Below are 16,658 nucleotides of genomic sequence, written 5' to 3' on the forward strand. Positions count from 1 at the left end.
CTTCTCCCTCTGCCTGTGTCTCTGCCTCTCTCATGAATGAATAAAAAAAAAAAAAAAAAGTCCTTCCACAAACTTGGGGTACCCACAACCGAGAGGTCCCTTGGCCTTACTGATTTCTATATCCTGATAAAACCCAGCCTCATGGGCACTTACCCGCTGACAAAGCCTCAAGGGGGGGGGTCTGCATCTGAGCCTGCTCCCCACCAGCACCCCCGACCCCTGGCCTCCAGCCCCCTGGCCCCTGACCCCCCAACCTCCAGCCACCTGGGCCCTCAGCACCCTGGCCCCCAGGTCCCTCCCGCCCCCCAGTCCCCCAGGGGCCCCCGACCCCCGCCCTCCAGCTCCCCCCCATTCCTCACGCAGCAGCCCGTCCTCCCGCCGCACAGCTGAGCTCAGCCGCTCCAGGTACGAGACCCTTCCAGGGCTCAGCCCCGCGCCCGAGGGGAGCCCACCGGTTGGGCAGGCTCGGATCTCGGCTCCGTCCGGCCTGCGGCCCCTCCGGCCCCTCACGCCCCCACTCTGCTCCCCACAGCTCCGTCCGGTTAAGGGCCCGCTTGTGCCCAGCACACAGCAGGCGCTTAATAACGGTCCGCCGCTCCGAGGCCCGGGGAGCGCCGGGGTGCTGCGTGCGTGCAGGGGCGGCGAGCCTTCGAAGCGCAGTCTCCTCACGCCTGCGTCTCCAGACTCGACTCCACTCGGCCTCCGCGCGGGGAGCAGCGGGGGAGCCCTTCCCGGAGCCGCGCGTGCAGGGCCGCAGGGGCCCCCCTGCAGACCCGCCGGAAACCCACTCAGCGCCGGGACGTCCCACGCCGGAAGTGTGTCTCGGGCCCGCCCCCGTGCCGTCATTGGAAGGAGCCCCGGGGGGGGCGGGTCTCTTCCCAGTTCTGCTTCCTCATTGGCTGACGAGTCTGAGCTGGCGAGAAAGGGTGGAAGCCGGCTGTCCCGGGACGGGTTGCCATTGGCTGAAGTCGAGAGCTGGTCCGCGGGTTGCTAGGAGCGACATGCCCTTGCCCCGCCCCTCGGGCTATCTTCCTTCTTTTTAAATCCAAAATTGAGGCCCAGGTGGCCCTTCACCCCGCAGCCTGGGGGCCTGCCCGCGGGTCTGAGCTTCCAGGGGCCTCGAGTCTGGAGGAGCCCAGGGATACAGAGACTCGCGGGCAGCCGGGGCTCCCGGAACGATTCTCTCGCGGAACCATTGCGGCGAGGCCCCTCGGAGCACGCGCAGGGCCGGGCCGCGGCGGGCCGGGCCACAGGGGCAGGGATGGCGGCGACGGTGGCTGCGGCGGCCGCCGACGCGGGGCCGGGGGTCGCGGTGCCCGTGGACCTGCGGCGCGAGCAGCGCATGGTGTGCGTGGAGTACCCCGGCGTGGTGCGCGACGTGCCCAAGATGCTGCGGACTCTGGGCGGCGAGGAGGGCGTCTCCCGGGTGAGGAGCGGCCGGGACCGCGGGGTAGACGGCGTCTCGAGACCTCGGCGGGGGGGGGGGGGGGGCGCGGGGGGACCACCCGGGGGAAGCGCAGTTTCCTTGGCAACGGCGCTGGGGGCGGTCGCTGGGACGCCAGTGGGCGGGCACCTACCTCCCCTCGCCGGGGAGGACCGCCTGCCGGGCGAACTCCGGGAAGGGGCTGTAGTGGAGACCTGGGGCTGGGCGTCCTTTCCCTCCTCTTCTCCGGGATCCGGGGAGTGCAGCTCGGCTGCAGCCCCCGCGACCTGCTGGGCTGCCCCTCCCTCCTTCACAGAGTAGACCCAGGCGCGGGAGAGGGGACCAGGGGCTGCGTTGTTAGGGTTAAAGGTGGTAATGGGGAGCGCCGCCTCCTTCCGCTCGGGTCGTGACCTCAGGGTCCCGGCATCGAGTCCCACGTCCCACGTCCGGCTCTCTGCTCAGCGGGGAGTCTGCTTCTCCTCTCCCTCTGCCCCTCTCCCTGCTTCTGCTCTCTCTCTCTTTGTCAAATAAATAAAATCTTAAAAAAATAAAGGTGGTGATGACCAATGACGTCTTCCGTAACAGTCGCAATTCCAGGTGCTTTACTCCTATATCATCCTCATTAGAACCCTGCTGGGTAGCAAGTGACGTGGTCTGCATTTTACCCAGGTAACTGAGGCAGTTTGTTCAAGGTCTCTGGAAAAATGGGGGAGCTGGGATGAATTCTTACCTCGTGCAAGGCTGGGGGGAAGTGATTTTCATGCGCCAGAGCTTGAACTGTCTCTTCTGTAGAGAGTCCTTCTCTGACTGCTGTAATTGAAGTGGCTTCTAGTAGTTCGCATCTGGCTCCTGGACCTGTTAATCCCACCCTCCCCCCACCCCTCTCTTGTAAAGATTTGGTTTATTAGAGCAGCATGCCTAAGCACAAGTGGGGATGGGGGTGGAGGGGCCAAGAGAGAACGAGAAGCAGACTCCCAGCCAAACAGGGAGCCTGAGGCAGTGCTCATCCCAGGACCCTGGGATCATGACCTGAGCTGAAGGCAGGTGCTTAACCAGCTGAGCCATCCAGACACCCTGACCTGTTACTTCCAGCCTGAAATTATGTTTTAACATGTTTATCGTGTCTTGGCCGTTTGGCTCTGAGACTGTAAACTCCATGAAAGCAGGACCTTGTCTCATTCACTTCTGTAGTCCTAACATCCACGATAGTACCTTCTTCCAAAAATATTTGTCAGGTGCACGACTGAATACTCACGACAGTCTAATGAGTTAGGTACCATTATTCCTATTTTTCAGATGAAGACTCAGGTAGGCAAAGTTGGGTCAGACAGTACAGTAGGGATTTGAACTCATGCATGTCTCCCCTTTGAAGTCTGAACTCTTTTACCTGCTGCTTTCTCATCCTTAATGAATATTGAAAACCTGTCATTGAACACAGGAAGCCACAGAGGCACAGTTAGTCACGTTTGGTTCTTTTACCCTGACTTACTCATTTTACCGTGGCATTGACAGGACCCTTGCTCCCACTGACCCCAGGGGTATTTGTATCCGGCTACAATGTGAGCCCTTTGGAAGAGACTGGTCATTGATTCATTCTGTTCATGCTGCTTGTGCACTTCCTCTGCCAGGCCCGCATCTGGGATTATTCCCAGCCTCATGGTCTCGTAGATAATGTGTTTCATGAGAAGGGAATCCTGAAGGTTGAGGCTTCTTTTAACCTTCTTTCCCTCCATGTTTTCTGAGCACCTACTAAAGGCCAGGCTGTGTCCTTAGTGTTGGGAGCCAGCAAGCTAGAAGGCAGATGCTCTTGGCCCAGTGAGCATCGTTGAAGCTTTCATACACACACAGCTGACACTTACAGGGTCCCTCCTGGCCTGTTCAGGGCAAGCACTTGTGGGTGGGTGACCCATGTAGCATGTTCATCACGAGTTAGACACCAGACTAAGCGTGTTACATATCCAACGATTCAATGATTCGTTTAATCATTGTAACAATCCTGTGAGTAGGTACTAGTCGTATCTCCATTTTAAGGAGAAGGAACCAAGCTTTGGAAAGGATAAGTGACATCCTGTCAGAGTCTTAGTGCTTGCTACTAATTAATTTCCTTTGGACCTGGAAACATTTGCCTGTGAGACTGAATAGCAAGACCCTTTGGGGCAGGTAGTTCCTAGAGTAGGAAGTCAAGACAAGCCACCCACCCCTGCCGGCCTCAGTCCCCTCCATGGTAAACCCGGGGTTGAAAAGACCACCGTGGATTGTTGCCAGAGGAGGCTTATGATTCCCGGCACTGAACAGGCACAGGGAGGAGGCGGGAGGTGGGGGGAGGCTTTACTTAGTTGGCAGTTAGTGTCTCCAGCCTATTAGAAGGTAGAGACTATCCTTATTTTCTCTGCTAGGTAAACACTAAGATACTCAGGTTAAAAAAAAAAAGGGTCTCTTGAGAATTAAAAGCTCAGAATGAACCATAAGCCTCCTGGCCCTTCCCTTAGCAGCCAGGTCACCATTAGGCTTTTGCTGAGAGGGGAGCAGCCCCCTACCAGCTGCTTAGCTGGTCACTACTTCACTGTCTTTGTTGGCCACAGATCTATGCAGACCCCACCAAGAGGCTGGAGCTCTACTTCCGGCCCAAGGACCCTTACTGCCACCCCGTGTGTGCCAACCGCTTCAGTACCAGCAGCCTGCTGTTCCGGATCAGGAGGAAGACCAAGCGGCAAAGGGAGGTGTTGGGGCTTGAGGCCCAGCCGGAGGTCACATTTGACATCGAGATTCTTGGCATCATCTCCACCGTTTACAAGTTTCAAGGTAACTGCAACTTTCTGCGTTGGATTATGTCAGGGCCTGCGTCCACATTCCTGCAGGTGCTCTGTGGGTCATCCACAGGGAAGGGGGCCAGTCTGTGCCCAGGAGTGAGGGGCAGGGGAGGAGCAGAGCGGGGCAGCGCAGGCCCAAGAGGCACACGTTCCTCCCTCCATGCAGCAGTTCTCAGTGGACTGTGGGCTCACTGCTGCCTCATCTTCCACATCCCTAAGGAATCCCTAAGTCTCTGAGTCCATTATGTGGGGGTCAAATACAACTGCTTAGCAGGTCTCTGGTTTTTGACCCTCAGCGTTTTGGAACCTCCACTAAGTCTTGGCTGGTACTGGTCCTGCTTTTCCTCAGCAGCCTTCCCAGATCACTCAGCCTCTTGGGACCTCCTGTTTCGTTGAAGTCTTAGCCAATTGGTGTCTTCCCTGAGGTCCCCAGTCAGTTTGCTACCCGTAGGGAACCCCAGTGAGGAGGCCGTAAGGGGTTGAGTGGGACAGGCAGTAAGAAGGAACGAAAGGGCAGGGGCAGGGGCTCGGCTTCCCTCAGCCTTGGGCACTTGTCTGTAGTGTGGGGCCCTGGGTTTCTTAGGCCCTTGTGAAGGGTGGGGGTCAGGGGGATGGTGTTAAGGGACCGGCTCATGCACACAGGAGGCACTTGGCAGGTTACTAGCGAGCCTTAGGGATGCACAGTGCCTGCTGCTGTTCTGAGAGAGAACCTGCAGAGAACACAGATGGGCAAGGAAGAGGGGCTGGAAAGTGGAAAGAAATGAAACCAGGACCAGGGACCCTGCACTGTGCATGTTGAATGTCAGTCATTCTGGTGGAACATGGTATCCCCCTCCCCCCAACAGAGAGAGGGCTGCCCCTCCTCCTGGGGGGAGGTCTCCCAGTGATGCATTTTCCATCTGTCTGATTGAGCCGGCACCCCACTGCTCAGTGCACCAGCAGCACCCGCCCCCCCACCTGGGAGCTTGTCTGAGGCACAGCATCCCAGAGTCTTTAGCTAGGTCCCAGGTAAATCGTGTGTGCTCTGTATTTCAAGAAGCACCAACCTAGACCAGACTTTTGCACACTGCACCGCCCCCCGCCCCTCTAGGAGATGCCCAAGCACATGGAGTCAAGTGCATGGAAGTATTTCGTAGGTGCCATTTCGGCTCCCACCCCCATTGCCCAGAAGTGTCCACTGCCCAGCTGTCTTGGCACCCCGAGAACATGTGGGTGTTGATATGCAGCAGCTGCTGTTTCCTGGGAAGGTGTAATAGGGTGTCCACCGTCTGGCTGCCTCTCTTTCCAGGGATGTCCGACTTCCAGTACTTGGCTGTGCACACAGAGGCCAATGGCAGGCACATGTCGATGTATGACAGAGTGCTCATGCTCAAGCCTGAGAAGGAGAGTTTCTTCCACCAAGAGCTGCCGCTCTACATCCCCCCGCCAATCTTCTCCCGGCTGGATACCCCAGTGGACTATTTCTATCGACCAGAGACGCAGCACCGGTAAGCCCCTCCAGTCCCCCTGCTGCTGCAGCATCAAGACTCAGAGCAAGGGCTCTGTGGTTAGAGCTCCTGGGTCCAGGGCTCAGCTCTGCCACTCCCGAATCAGGCCCTCAGCACTGCTGGCTTTGCAGGCCTGTGGCTCCAACACCTCTGGAGGTGGCGTAACTGGTACCTGTGCCCCAACCCAGAGATCTTGCTCAGAGGTCCCAGGACACGGAGAGGGTAACAGGATGTCACCTTAAGACTTGAGAGACCTACGCCCAAAAGCATGTACCCGAAATACTTAGAGCAGTGAGTGTTCATTGATAGAATGAAGTCATCAGTCCATTAATAGGGATGTGGCTGATGAATTTACAGCCCCTCTCTGCTGGGGAACACCATGTAGTGTCTGAGAGAGCGGGCTCGTGGACCAATGTGGCACTTGCCCAGGGTACCCTGCTCTATGAAAAGGCAGCACCTTTTGTGGTATGGAAATAAATTGTGGCATGACAATAGAAACCTAGAAAAATCTGGAAGGTAGGGCCCAGAGCAGTTATCTGTGGAGGGGCGAGAGGATGAGAATGTTCTCTTTCCTCACTAAATGTTTTCATCAGCAAGTGCTGACCACGGGTCATGGATCCCGGCATCGGCAGAGAACAGACCTGGACCACACTAGGCTGGGTGGGGTGCTGGATGGCGCATGAGTGAACCGTGAATGAGCGATGGGCCTGTGGTCAGGTGTGTGTCTTAGAGAAGACAAAAGGGGTGCGGGTCATAAGGGCAGTGAATGGGGTGAGGTCTCAGCACCCTCGAGGGGCTGACGTTTGAAACAGACCTGAATGATGACAGAGCTGGGCAGGTAAAGATCCGGGGAGAACGTTCTAGATCAGGGGACTGGCACCAGCTGAGGAGTGGTTGCAGAGGGAGTCCAGGAGAGTGGTAGGGCTAAGGGTCTCAGACTGAGGTGAAGGGCTTAGATTTGATTCTATGGAGAAGGTGTATTGTCCCCTTTAAAAAACACAGAGGTTCCCAAACACAGCCCGAAGTAGGAGAGTGGCTCCGTGGAGGCCCAGCTGTGGCACAAGCTTCAGTGATGGGCATCTGTCTGCCACTTGCCACACCTGCCTCGGCCCCCCACTTCCCAGTGCATCCTCGAGAAAGCGGTCTGCGTGCCTCCCACGGGGAAGGACTCATGTTCTCCCACGAGCCTGTGTGCTCTTGCCAGGGCCAGGGACAGCACCTGACCCTTCCTGACCACAGGAGCTAGTGGTGGTTTGAGGGGCAGAACGTGACAGACTATAGGAACAGAGCAGGTCAGGCCCCACCGCCCCCAGCCGAAGCCCTCCATGCGGGGTGGCAGGGTTTTCTGCATGTGTGGTACTTGGCACAGGAGTCTCAGGTTGGTGGAGGACAGACAATTTGCATATTTCTGAAATGCTTTGAGTATTTCCCTCATGGCCAGAAATAGACACGAAGCATTTGCCCTCATGGCCAGAAAACAGACACGAAAATAGGCAGAGGAAATCAGACCCTCCGCACTCTGGGTCCTGGCAGGGGCTGGAACAGCTGAATCCCCCCACTGTCCCGTGGGGCTGGGAGGCAACTGCTCCCAAGCCTCTGGGAGGGGGACAAGGGAGGAAGGCCACCTACCCTTGGACCACACATCCTGTTCCCCTCCCCATGTGGCTTATTGATTTTCTAGCAAATGGAAACAACCTGCCTTTTTTCCCAGGGCCACTATTGATTTCTCAGCTCTGCTGGCCTTCCTGGATCTGCCAGGGCTGGCGGGGAGGCCAGGCTGCAGCCTTGCTGGACCTCGTCTGTTCTCTGCTGATGCCAGGCTCCACGACCCGCGGTCAGCACTTGCTGATGAAACACCCCCTCTAGGGTTCAGGACGTTGAGCCTCCTACAGGACTGTGGGCAGAGGACGGCCTGGAGCCTGGCCTGAAGGGGGTCCTTCCTCCTTGAGGGAGTTAGTAGGGCAGCTGGCGAGGCAGCCAAGGAGCCATTTCCCCATGGTGACAGGCCCCAGTGGACTACCTGGGCTGGAGTCAGTCACTGAGGCCTTCCCTCTTGGGGGTGTCCAGGGTCTTGGGGGATGTCTTTGAAGACAGGGCAGTAGTACACCTGTTCAGGGTGGTTTCTAATAGAGTCACTGTATAAAAAAGGCACAGACTCGCTCCCTTCTTAGTCATTTTATTTCCCAAAGTAAAAAATCACTTTGTCTTTTATAAGTATGCAGGTAGTTTATACTCATGTTGAAAATTAAGGTAGAAATGAAACAATTTTAAAAGGTAATAATCACCGGGGGGATGGGGGGGTGCCTGGGTGGCTCATTTGGTTAAGCGTCCAACTCTTGACTTTGGCTAGAATCATGATCTCAGCGTCATGAGATCAAGCCCCAGGTCAGGCTCCTTGCTCAGGGTAGAGTCTGCTTAAGACTCTGTCTCCCTCTCTCTCTGCCATCACCAACCCCCAAAATAAATAAATAAGTCTTTTTAGAAGTCTTAATTAAAAATAAGTGAAACAGGGATCCCTGGGTGGCGCAGCAGTTTGGTGCCTGCCTTTGGCCCAGGCGCGATCCTGGCGACCCGGGATCGAATCCCACATTGGGCTTCCGGTGCATGGAGCCTGCTTCTCCCTCTGCCTGTGTCTCTGCCAATCTCTCTCTCTCTCTGTGACTATCATAAATAAATTAATTAATTAAAAAAATAAGTGAAACAATATATTTCAAAATAATTTTGTAGGTTTGGAGTAGGGTATGGATGAAATTAAATTGGCTGTGTGGTGATAATCATTAAGGCTCACGATGGGTTGTGAGGCTTCTTGAGACTCTTCTCTCTGTTTTAGTATGGGCTTGACATTTCTGACATCCCACCTTTTTTTTTTTTTTTTAAGATTTTATTTATTTATTCATGAGTGACTCAGAGAGAGGCAGAGACACAGGCAGAGAAGCAGGCTCATGCAGGAGGCTGATGCAGGACTCGATCCCAAAACTCCAGGATCATATCCTGAGCCAAAGGCAGACACTCAACCACTGAGCCACCCAGGCATCCCTGACATCCCACCTTTTAAAAAATACATATATATTTTTTAATTTATTGATTAGAGAGAGAGAAAGGGCATGCACAAGTGGGGGAGGGAGGGGCCAAGGGAGAGGGAGAAGCAGATTCCCCGCTGAGCAGGGAGCCTCATGTGGGGCTTGATCCTAGGACCCCAGGATCATGACCTGAGCACCCCCAGCTCCTCTACCATCCCACAGGAATAAGGTAGCCACCTTAGCATCTCAGCCTGGTGCCAAAAGAGAGGGGCCTGTGCATAGCTGGTGCTTAACCCTCACTTTGCCCTCTGTACTGCTCAGTAATGTCCCTCATTCCTTCACCTAGCTGTTGTCGAGATGTTTCTGGGTCAGACATGCTCTGTCAGAGGTGGTAGGTTGGGGTTCTCAGGGCCCTGGAGTCCCAGCTCTGTCCTCATGAGCTCTGACTCAAGGTAGGTATCTAGCTGCTGCTGGTTACTTCATAGGAAATTGATTCCCTTCTTATAGGATTGTTTTGAAGGTTTAGTGAGTGAGTCGTAAAAGTCAGCAAATGTAGGTATTGCCTGCCAGCTGATGAAGTGGGTCCTGTGTAGCCACACCATCCTGAGCTCACCATTCCTGCCTGGTGGACACTTGCACAGTTTCCAGTTTCCACAGGCTATATGGCGCTGTGCGTACACTTCTCAGACCAGCAGCCTCACCCCTTTTGGCCTCCCTGAGCTGTCCTCGGCAGTCGCTGTCCCTGCTCCTGCCTGGCCATCAGCCTGAGAACACAGGTGCTGAGAGTCTTCCCCAACCCCTGACCCAGGTTCCAGGGAGGGGCCCCTACATGTGTGCTGCTGGCATCATCACGTGGTGGGCTCCCTGCCTGGTCCGGCCTGGGGTCTTCCCAGTGCTGCAGCCCACACCAGCTCTCTCTGTCTCAGGGAAGGCTACAACAACCCCCCCGTCTCGGGAGAGAACCTGATTGGCCTGAGCAGGGCCCGGCGCCCCCACAATGCCATCTTTGTCAACTTTGAGGAGGACGAGGTGCCCACGCAGCCGCTGGAGGCTGCTGTCCAGACATGGAGGAGGATTTCCACCAACCCCATTGACCAGAAGGTGGAGGAGGATTTGAGAAAGGTGAGCTTGGGGCCTGCCTCCTCACTGACCACCTCCCGTTTGCCCACCTGGGTCCCTTCCCTCCTTTTGCTGTTGGCTGTAGTGACTTTAAAACTGGTTCATCAGCATATGGGAACGTCTCCTCTTCAGATGTCACATCTCAAAGCCACATCAATATAAGCCCTACATTCCCAGGGTTGAAAATACTTCTTAGAATTCTTGAAAGGTCCCTTAGGGGGTGGTAAGCAGTCGGTGCATTGTCTGCTCGTGACTTCACAGTGGAGCTTTGGGGTTCAGGAAGCCTTCATTTCTCTATCACTGGTGGTAAGAAACCAGATGGAGCACATACTCTATTCCACCTGATGCTTCGTCCCTGCTAGTGCTGGAGTGGACAGGAGTGGCCTTACACTGTCCCCCCAGCTGGCAGGTCCTGGGAGGAGCCTGCAGTGGCCTCTGTTACTAATGCCTCCACAAGCATGGATGGCAGGTTCTCAGTGAGGCCACACTGCAGCTGACTGAAGCTCTCCTCTGCCCTTGTGAAATTGACTCTTCCCTTGTGGTATGGGGGCATATTTCTTAAAAGACGTGTGGACACCTTACTGGTTTCCAGCAGTTGCTGGACACTGGAGGGGAGACGTAGGGGACCCTACTTGTCTTCTGGATCCAGCCCAGTCTTCTGCCCTACCCTCCAGCCACCCTGGCCTTCTGCACGCCTTCCTTGGGCCAGGCCATCCTCTTCATCCTTCATGACATCCCAGTTGAGGTTCCACCCTTGAGTTTGGGGCTCAAGGTCTCAGAACTCTGGCACGTCCCCCTCTTGGCCCTGCTGTGGCTCCTTTGGTTGTCTGCCTCCCCACTGTCCTGTGAGTTTCGTGAGGACAGAGACCATGTCCTTCATGGTCATCTCAGGACACCCAGGCCGGGCAGCAACAGCTGATCCAGGCGTGCAGTCCCCTTCTGAGGGTAGGGAAAGTGGGCACAGCATTTCCGAGAGGCCACTCCTTGCCGGGTCAGCCGCTGATCTCCACCAGTTCCTCTCCCCAAAGGTCTGCTGGGGGCCAGATGGGCAGGAAGCAGCTGGTGCTCGTCTCACTCTCTGCCTTGACAACCCCCCCCACACAGCTGTTTGAAATCCGGCCCATCTGGTCACGAAACGCCGTCAAGGCCAACATCAGCGTCCATCCTGACAAGCTCAAGGTCTTGCTGCCCTTCGTGGCCTATTACATGGTGAGTGCCTGCCCAGCCTCTCACCTTGGCACCCACCAGGGCCGCCCTGATGGCTGATGTGATCTCTCTGAGCTATGGCAGGAGCATAGGCCTGTCCCTGGCCCTCCAGAGCCTCCTCCGTAACACTAGCCATACTGGGATGATTTTAGGCATAGAGAGTAATCACATAACTCTTAAGTAACGAGATTATACATTTTTAAATGATCTTTTATTGAGAATGTTCTAAGGACCAAGCACTGGGTTAAGTGCTGTGGACCTGTTATATCATGTTTCCCTCCCCGAGGGGTGACAAGCAGGATTCCCTTCTTACCTCAAGCAGAGTCAAGGCTCAGAGAGACACATAGAGACTGTGCCAGGGTCCTCTAGCCAGCATGGACAGAGCCATTTGGGACCCCAGCCTGTTTGGCTGCAGAGTGCAGGCCCAACCACGGGGCCACCAGGCTAGGCTCATTCTACCTGGGCTGAGTGGGTGTGAGGGTGTGAGGGGCGGATCCACCTTGGGCCCAGTCCAGGAGGGCCTGGAGATGAGGTGTCATTACTGAGGTTCCCAAAGGTGCTGGAGGAAGTCATCCTACCTGCCAAAGATCCCCACATGGTGCCCTGGGGAGGCAAGCCTGAGATGTGACCATGACAGTGATGACAGGTGGGGCACAAGGGAAGCTCATCCTTCCTGTGCTCCGACCCTAGCCTTCAGAGAGCTGCTGTCTGTCTTTCAGCCTTGGCTTTCTAGATAGAAGCACTTCAGGAGGACTGGTTGGGGACAGTGTGTCCCCCCATTGGGATGGCAGTAACACCGGGTACTTCCTGTGCTAAAGGCTCCCGGGGCATCATCTCATGTAGTCCTCACAGAAGTGATAGGAAAGGGGGTTTCTCTGACCTCCAGCAAGAAGACCAAGGCTCAGAAAGGCCAAGTGACCTGCCCTACGGCAGAGCTGAGGTGGGGTTCCAGAGCTGTGTTGCCATCTCTTGGGGTGTTTGGCTGCCACCACCACCACCACCCCTGCCCAATATGCATCTCTGAGGAAACCAGGGATGGACCTTGGCCCCACTTCACACCTTTCGTCTCCAGATCACAGGTCCCTGGAGGAGCCTGTGGATCCGATATGGGTACGATCCCCGAAAAAACCCAGGCGCCAAGATTTATCAAGTCCTTGATTTCCGAATCCGTTGTGGAATGAAATATGGTAAGAAATTACTAAGATCTTGGCTTTCTGAATTTCTCTCTCTCAATATCTTTCTTTTGCTGGCATTGCCTTCGTAATAAAAATGTATCTTGGTGACGGTAGAAGTCTTTCTCCCCTGGTGAGATGTATGCAGAATAGCATAGAAATGAGGCTCCCAGCTTGTGTCCTAGCTCTACCCTTCGCCCTCTGGCTCGGTACTCATCCCCTCCATCCCCTCTGTTATTCTGCATTATTATAGTTCCTGTGGTGGGGGCCAGGCACCTAGTCAGTGTCCTGTCCCCGGGCCCTCAGTGAGCTGCCGCACATGGAGCAGCAGCACGCAGTCCTGTGGGCCGGGGGGGGGGGGGGTGCGGAATGGTGACTGCTGGCACCTGGGGGCACAGTGACCCTCTCTCAGGAGCCAGCCCCAGCAACCCTGGTGCACCCCCAGTGCAAAGCCAGTTCTGTTTGCCAGATGGGGCTCTGCACCCATTTCCTTGTCTGCAGGTTATGCCCCGAGTGACATGCCCGTCAAGGCGAAGCGCAGCACATACAACTACAGCCTTCCCATCACTGTCAAAAAGACGCGTGAGTGCCTCTGCTTGCCCCGCAGATTGAGGCTGATTTGCCCTCATAGAGACACCAAGGGAGATGGGTGTTGGGATGGTGGGGTGTGGTGGGGTGAGGTGGGGTGGGGTAGGATGGGATGGGGCTTCCCAGGGGCCGCTCCAGGGTACACAGGCCAGCACCCTGGGGAGGGGGAGGGGGAACATCCTGCCGTATTCCAAGTACTGCTACTGTCCCTTGCAGCCAGCCAGGTTGTCACCATGCAGGACCTGAAGCAGGGCCTGGGCCCATCGGGGACAGCCAGCTCACGGAAATCCAACTCCAACAAGTACAAGCTCAAGGTGGGCACCCCCTAAGCCCCTGAGAAAGGTGGCCGCCCACCCAGTTGGAGGTCTGGGGGACAGTGGAGAGGAGGCCCCTCCGTTGTGCGGGGCGGGCACATACACACTCCCAGAGTCCTGGGTCTGGGCCAATGGGCAGGACTTTGAGAGTCACCTTTGCCCGTCAGGACCATTGCATGACTCCCAGCCTCTAGGAGCATTTTCAGGGCATTGACGACCATCTGGGCAAAGAGGCGGTAGCAAGTGTCAGAGGGAAATGTGACACTGGCAGCTGTACGTGGCTGCCTTATTTGAGGCTGTGGCCACCACCCAGATGGGCCAGATGGGGTGCTCGCGTGTGTGTAGAGCCACGGCAGACCACCGGGCCCTTGCCGTGGGTGGGGCGGGGAGCTGCCAGCTGCGCCCCCAGCCCTGGCTTCACTGCCTCATGCAGGGGGGCACGGGGGCACAAAAACCGGTGCTGTCAGCATTCTCTTCTCATGGGGGCAGCCACAGCATCGCCTCAGTGGCTGTCCTCCCCCTTAAGCACTCTCACTCTCACCATCCCTACCTCTAGAAAATGGACAGTTGGTCAGCCCTGCTTCTCAGAGGGTGGCCTGCAGGGCCACAGAGCAGAACCTGTTGGTAGGAGGTGGTGAGGAATGAGGGCAGACTGCAGAGCTGGCGTGAGCCCACGCTGTAACACGTGCTGGCCACATAGCTCGTGGCTGCAGGGTGGGGGGCGCCTCAGAGCCTCTGCACACCTGCTCCTGGCCTCTGGCCTGTCCACACCCCCTGAACCCGGGGAGAGGTGGAGGGGAGCCAGGCCTGCCCGGTGCAGACCATCTGGGGAGAGCTCTGAGCTCCGGCTCACTGTCCCATCCTCCTGTTCTCTCCCCAGGACTCAGTCTACGTCTTCCGGGAAGGGGCCTTGCCGCCCTATCGGCAGATGTTCTACCAGTTGTGTGACTTGAACGTGGAAGAGTACGTAGTGAGGGGCCCTGAGGTGCCTGGGTAGGGCTGGGGACCAAAGCCTTCCCTGCAGTTCTTCCCCTGCATTGGTGTCAGTGGGGCGCCCTGCCTGGGGCGGCGGGTGCTGGGCGCCCCTCCATCAGTCTGATGGCCCCCAGGAGCAGTTTCCAGGGTCTGCATGGGCCACACCTCCAAGCCACTGCGCTGGGCAGAGACCTATGGTCTTCCTCCTTCGCCTGCGTGGAGGCTTGGGTCACAGTCCTGAGCCTCCTGGCCACTGGAGCCCCGGCAGCCTCTCAGCCAACTCTTAGTAATGTTTAAAGAAGGGGCGAGGAGTGCTGGGATGGGAAGAGCAGGAGCACTTAGACACGGCTCGAGTTAGGTGAGAGCCGGGGTGCCCGCAGGGAAGTGTGCGTGGCCACAGCCCACATTGTGTGCGGCCCAAGGGAGGGAGGGTCCGGCGTCCGTCCACAGCTTTTCTTCGGTGCTGGGCTCGGCCCCCTGTGTGGCCAGCCGAGTGCTGATCCTCTGAGCACTGTACCGCCTCCGCTGGAGCGCGGATGGAAACCCTCCCAGAAACTCCGTGTCCTGGCGCCCAGGTTGCAGAGGATCATCCACCGCAATGATGGGGCGGAGAGCCGCTGCACGGAGCGCGATGGCTGGTGCCTTCCCAAGACCAGTGACGAGCTGCGAGACACCATGTCCCTCATGATTCGGCAGATCATCCGCTCCAAGAGGCCTGGTGAGAGCCGCTCGGGTGAGGGGAGGCCCCACTCTGGGGCCAGAGCAAGTATCCCTACAGGACTTGCTCCCCGAGAAATTGCACCCAAGAATCATCCCCCTCAGGAGCCAGATCTCCAGGCTGCCTGCCTCTGCCTGGGTGGGAGTCATGGTGCTCGGCCCTGGGCCCTCTGGCAGGAGACGGGCCCTGGGGCAGGGCTGGAGCTGGGCTGGCTCTGCCGGGAGCCACCACTTTGTGTCCTGGCACCACCCTGCCTCTTCCTGCTGCTTGCGAGCATGTTCAGTCTCCCTGTCACCCCCACACTGCCGGCCCCTTTCCCAGGACCAGGCAGCCCTGGCAACTGGCTGGTGGTGAGGACTGTGAGGAAAGGGAGCCCTTGCTAGGCTGTGGGCCTGATGAGGCGGGGGCTGGGGGGAGTGAGCAAGAGGGCCCCTCTCATGGCTTCCCCAGACCCCTCCATACGCCGCAGAGCTGGCAAGAGGAGGGGACAGGGCCCCATCTGAGAATTTGCTTAAGGTTCTGGACCCTCCCTCCAGAAAAAAGCACTTACCCAACATGTCCTGTGCATTCTCGGGGTCCCTTGGACCCAGGAAGCTGCCCAGCCTCCTCAAGGAAGTGGTTTTCCAAGCTGTTGGCTTCAGTATCTCCCTGAAGTGCTTGTTAAACAGTAGAGTGCCAGGTGCCCCAGGCCTCTGTACTTCCCGAGGCAGCTTCTCTGGGGCTTGAGCCCAGACACCCAGAGCTGTAGGTAGGCCTCCAGCAACCTGATGGCTGGTCGCAGGGCTGGGCTGTCTGGCACCTCTCTGGGCCTCAGACCTGCAGTAGCTGGGGATCTGGGGGCCACGCAGGAAGTCTGTGCTGGGACACACATGGCCTTGTCTCCTGGCCCCAGCTCTCTTCACCAGCCCGGCCAAGGCCGACAGAGAGAAAGAGCAGCTGACGTATGAGTCCGGGGAAGACGAGGAGGACGATGAAGAGGAGGAGGAGGATTTCAAGCCATCTGATGGCAGTGACAATGAGATGGAGACAGAGATTCTGGACTACGTGTGACACAGCCCTGCCCCCAAGGCTGGGCCTCCTTGATCATGCAAGACTGACGGAGCCAGGACAAGCCGTGGCTCCCCAGTGCTGCCCACGGTAACCAGAACAGCCCTAGGAGCACCCCCAGAGGAAAGCTGGGGTCTTGGCACTGGGTGCAGCTGACCCTGCTCCTGCCTGTCTGCCTGTGACACCTGCTGCTTGGGGTTGCCCTCGGGCCCCCAGTGCTTGGGGAGATCCCCAAAGGACTGGCAGCCATGAACCAGTCCATTGTCTAGCAGGCTGGGCCGGTGCATAGCACCTCTCTGTGGCTGAAAACAACAAAAGCTGGAGGTGGAGATGATGTGACTAGGGGAGGTGTCAGTCTTGCTTTGGAGCTTATGACTGATGGCAGTGATGGCTGATGACCAGTGAGGAAGCTGGTCCGTGGTTACAGATGGGCGAAGACTGTCCTTGGGTTTGCATCCCATTCATCCGGGGCCCAGTTGTCCTTATCAAATATACTTTTTCAAGGAGTCTCAGTGGCTCAGTGAGGGTTTTGGAGCCAGAGAGGAGTTTCCTCTTGCAGGTCAGGTAAGAGCAGCTTCGAGTACCCCAGACATCACGTCCCAGGAGGTCCTGTAGCCTCGACCTCATCCCTTGCTGTGCCAGATGTGTTCTTGAGAGGCTTGCAGGGACACGGTCCCTGTTGCTTCTCAGCTGCCTGACGTGAAACCCGTGGCAGTGCAGAGAGCTCTGGTAGGACTGAACCTGCCCTCCCACCCACACCATGGGGCAACTGTTCCACA

At 57.1% G+C, this 16,658-nt stretch overlaps 1 protein-coding gene across 2 annotated transcripts; it reads left to right on the plus strand.

Annotated features, from left to right (window-relative positions):
- Nucleotides 1-1,040: 1,040 nt before the first annotated feature.
- On the plus strand, nt 1,041-16,386 carry GTF3C5 (general transcription factor IIIC subunit 5). 2 transcript variants are annotated; one of them, XM_077851240.1, is made up of 11 exons: nt 1,041-1,426; nt 4,006-4,225; nt 5,522-5,720; nt 9,667-9,862; nt 10,964-11,068; nt 12,138-12,252; nt 12,739-12,819; nt 13,042-13,139; nt 14,020-14,102; nt 14,690-14,832; nt 15,725-16,386. In XM_077851240.1, the coding sequence occupies exons 1-11, from the start codon at nt 1,262-1,264 to the stop codon at nt 15,880-15,882; spliced, it is 1,563 nt and encodes a 520-aa protein (XP_077707366.1). In that variant the 5' UTR covers nt 1,041-1,261; the 3' UTR covers nt 15,883-16,386. The 2 variants fall into 2 exon arrangements, with proteins under 2 accessions (XP_077707366.1, XP_077707367.1); XM_077851241.1 differs by lacking the exon at nt 1,041-1,426 and adding an exon at nt 1,613-2,092.
- The last annotated feature ends 272 nt before the right edge of the window (nt 16,387-16,658 follow it).

The sequence above is a fragment of the Canis aureus genome, chromosome 16 (assembly GCF_053574225.1).
Source record: "Canis aureus isolate CA01 chromosome 16, VMU_Caureus_v.1.0, whole genome shotgun sequence".
Lineage (NCBI taxonomy): Eukaryota > Metazoa > Chordata > Mammalia > Carnivora > Canidae > Canis > Canis aureus.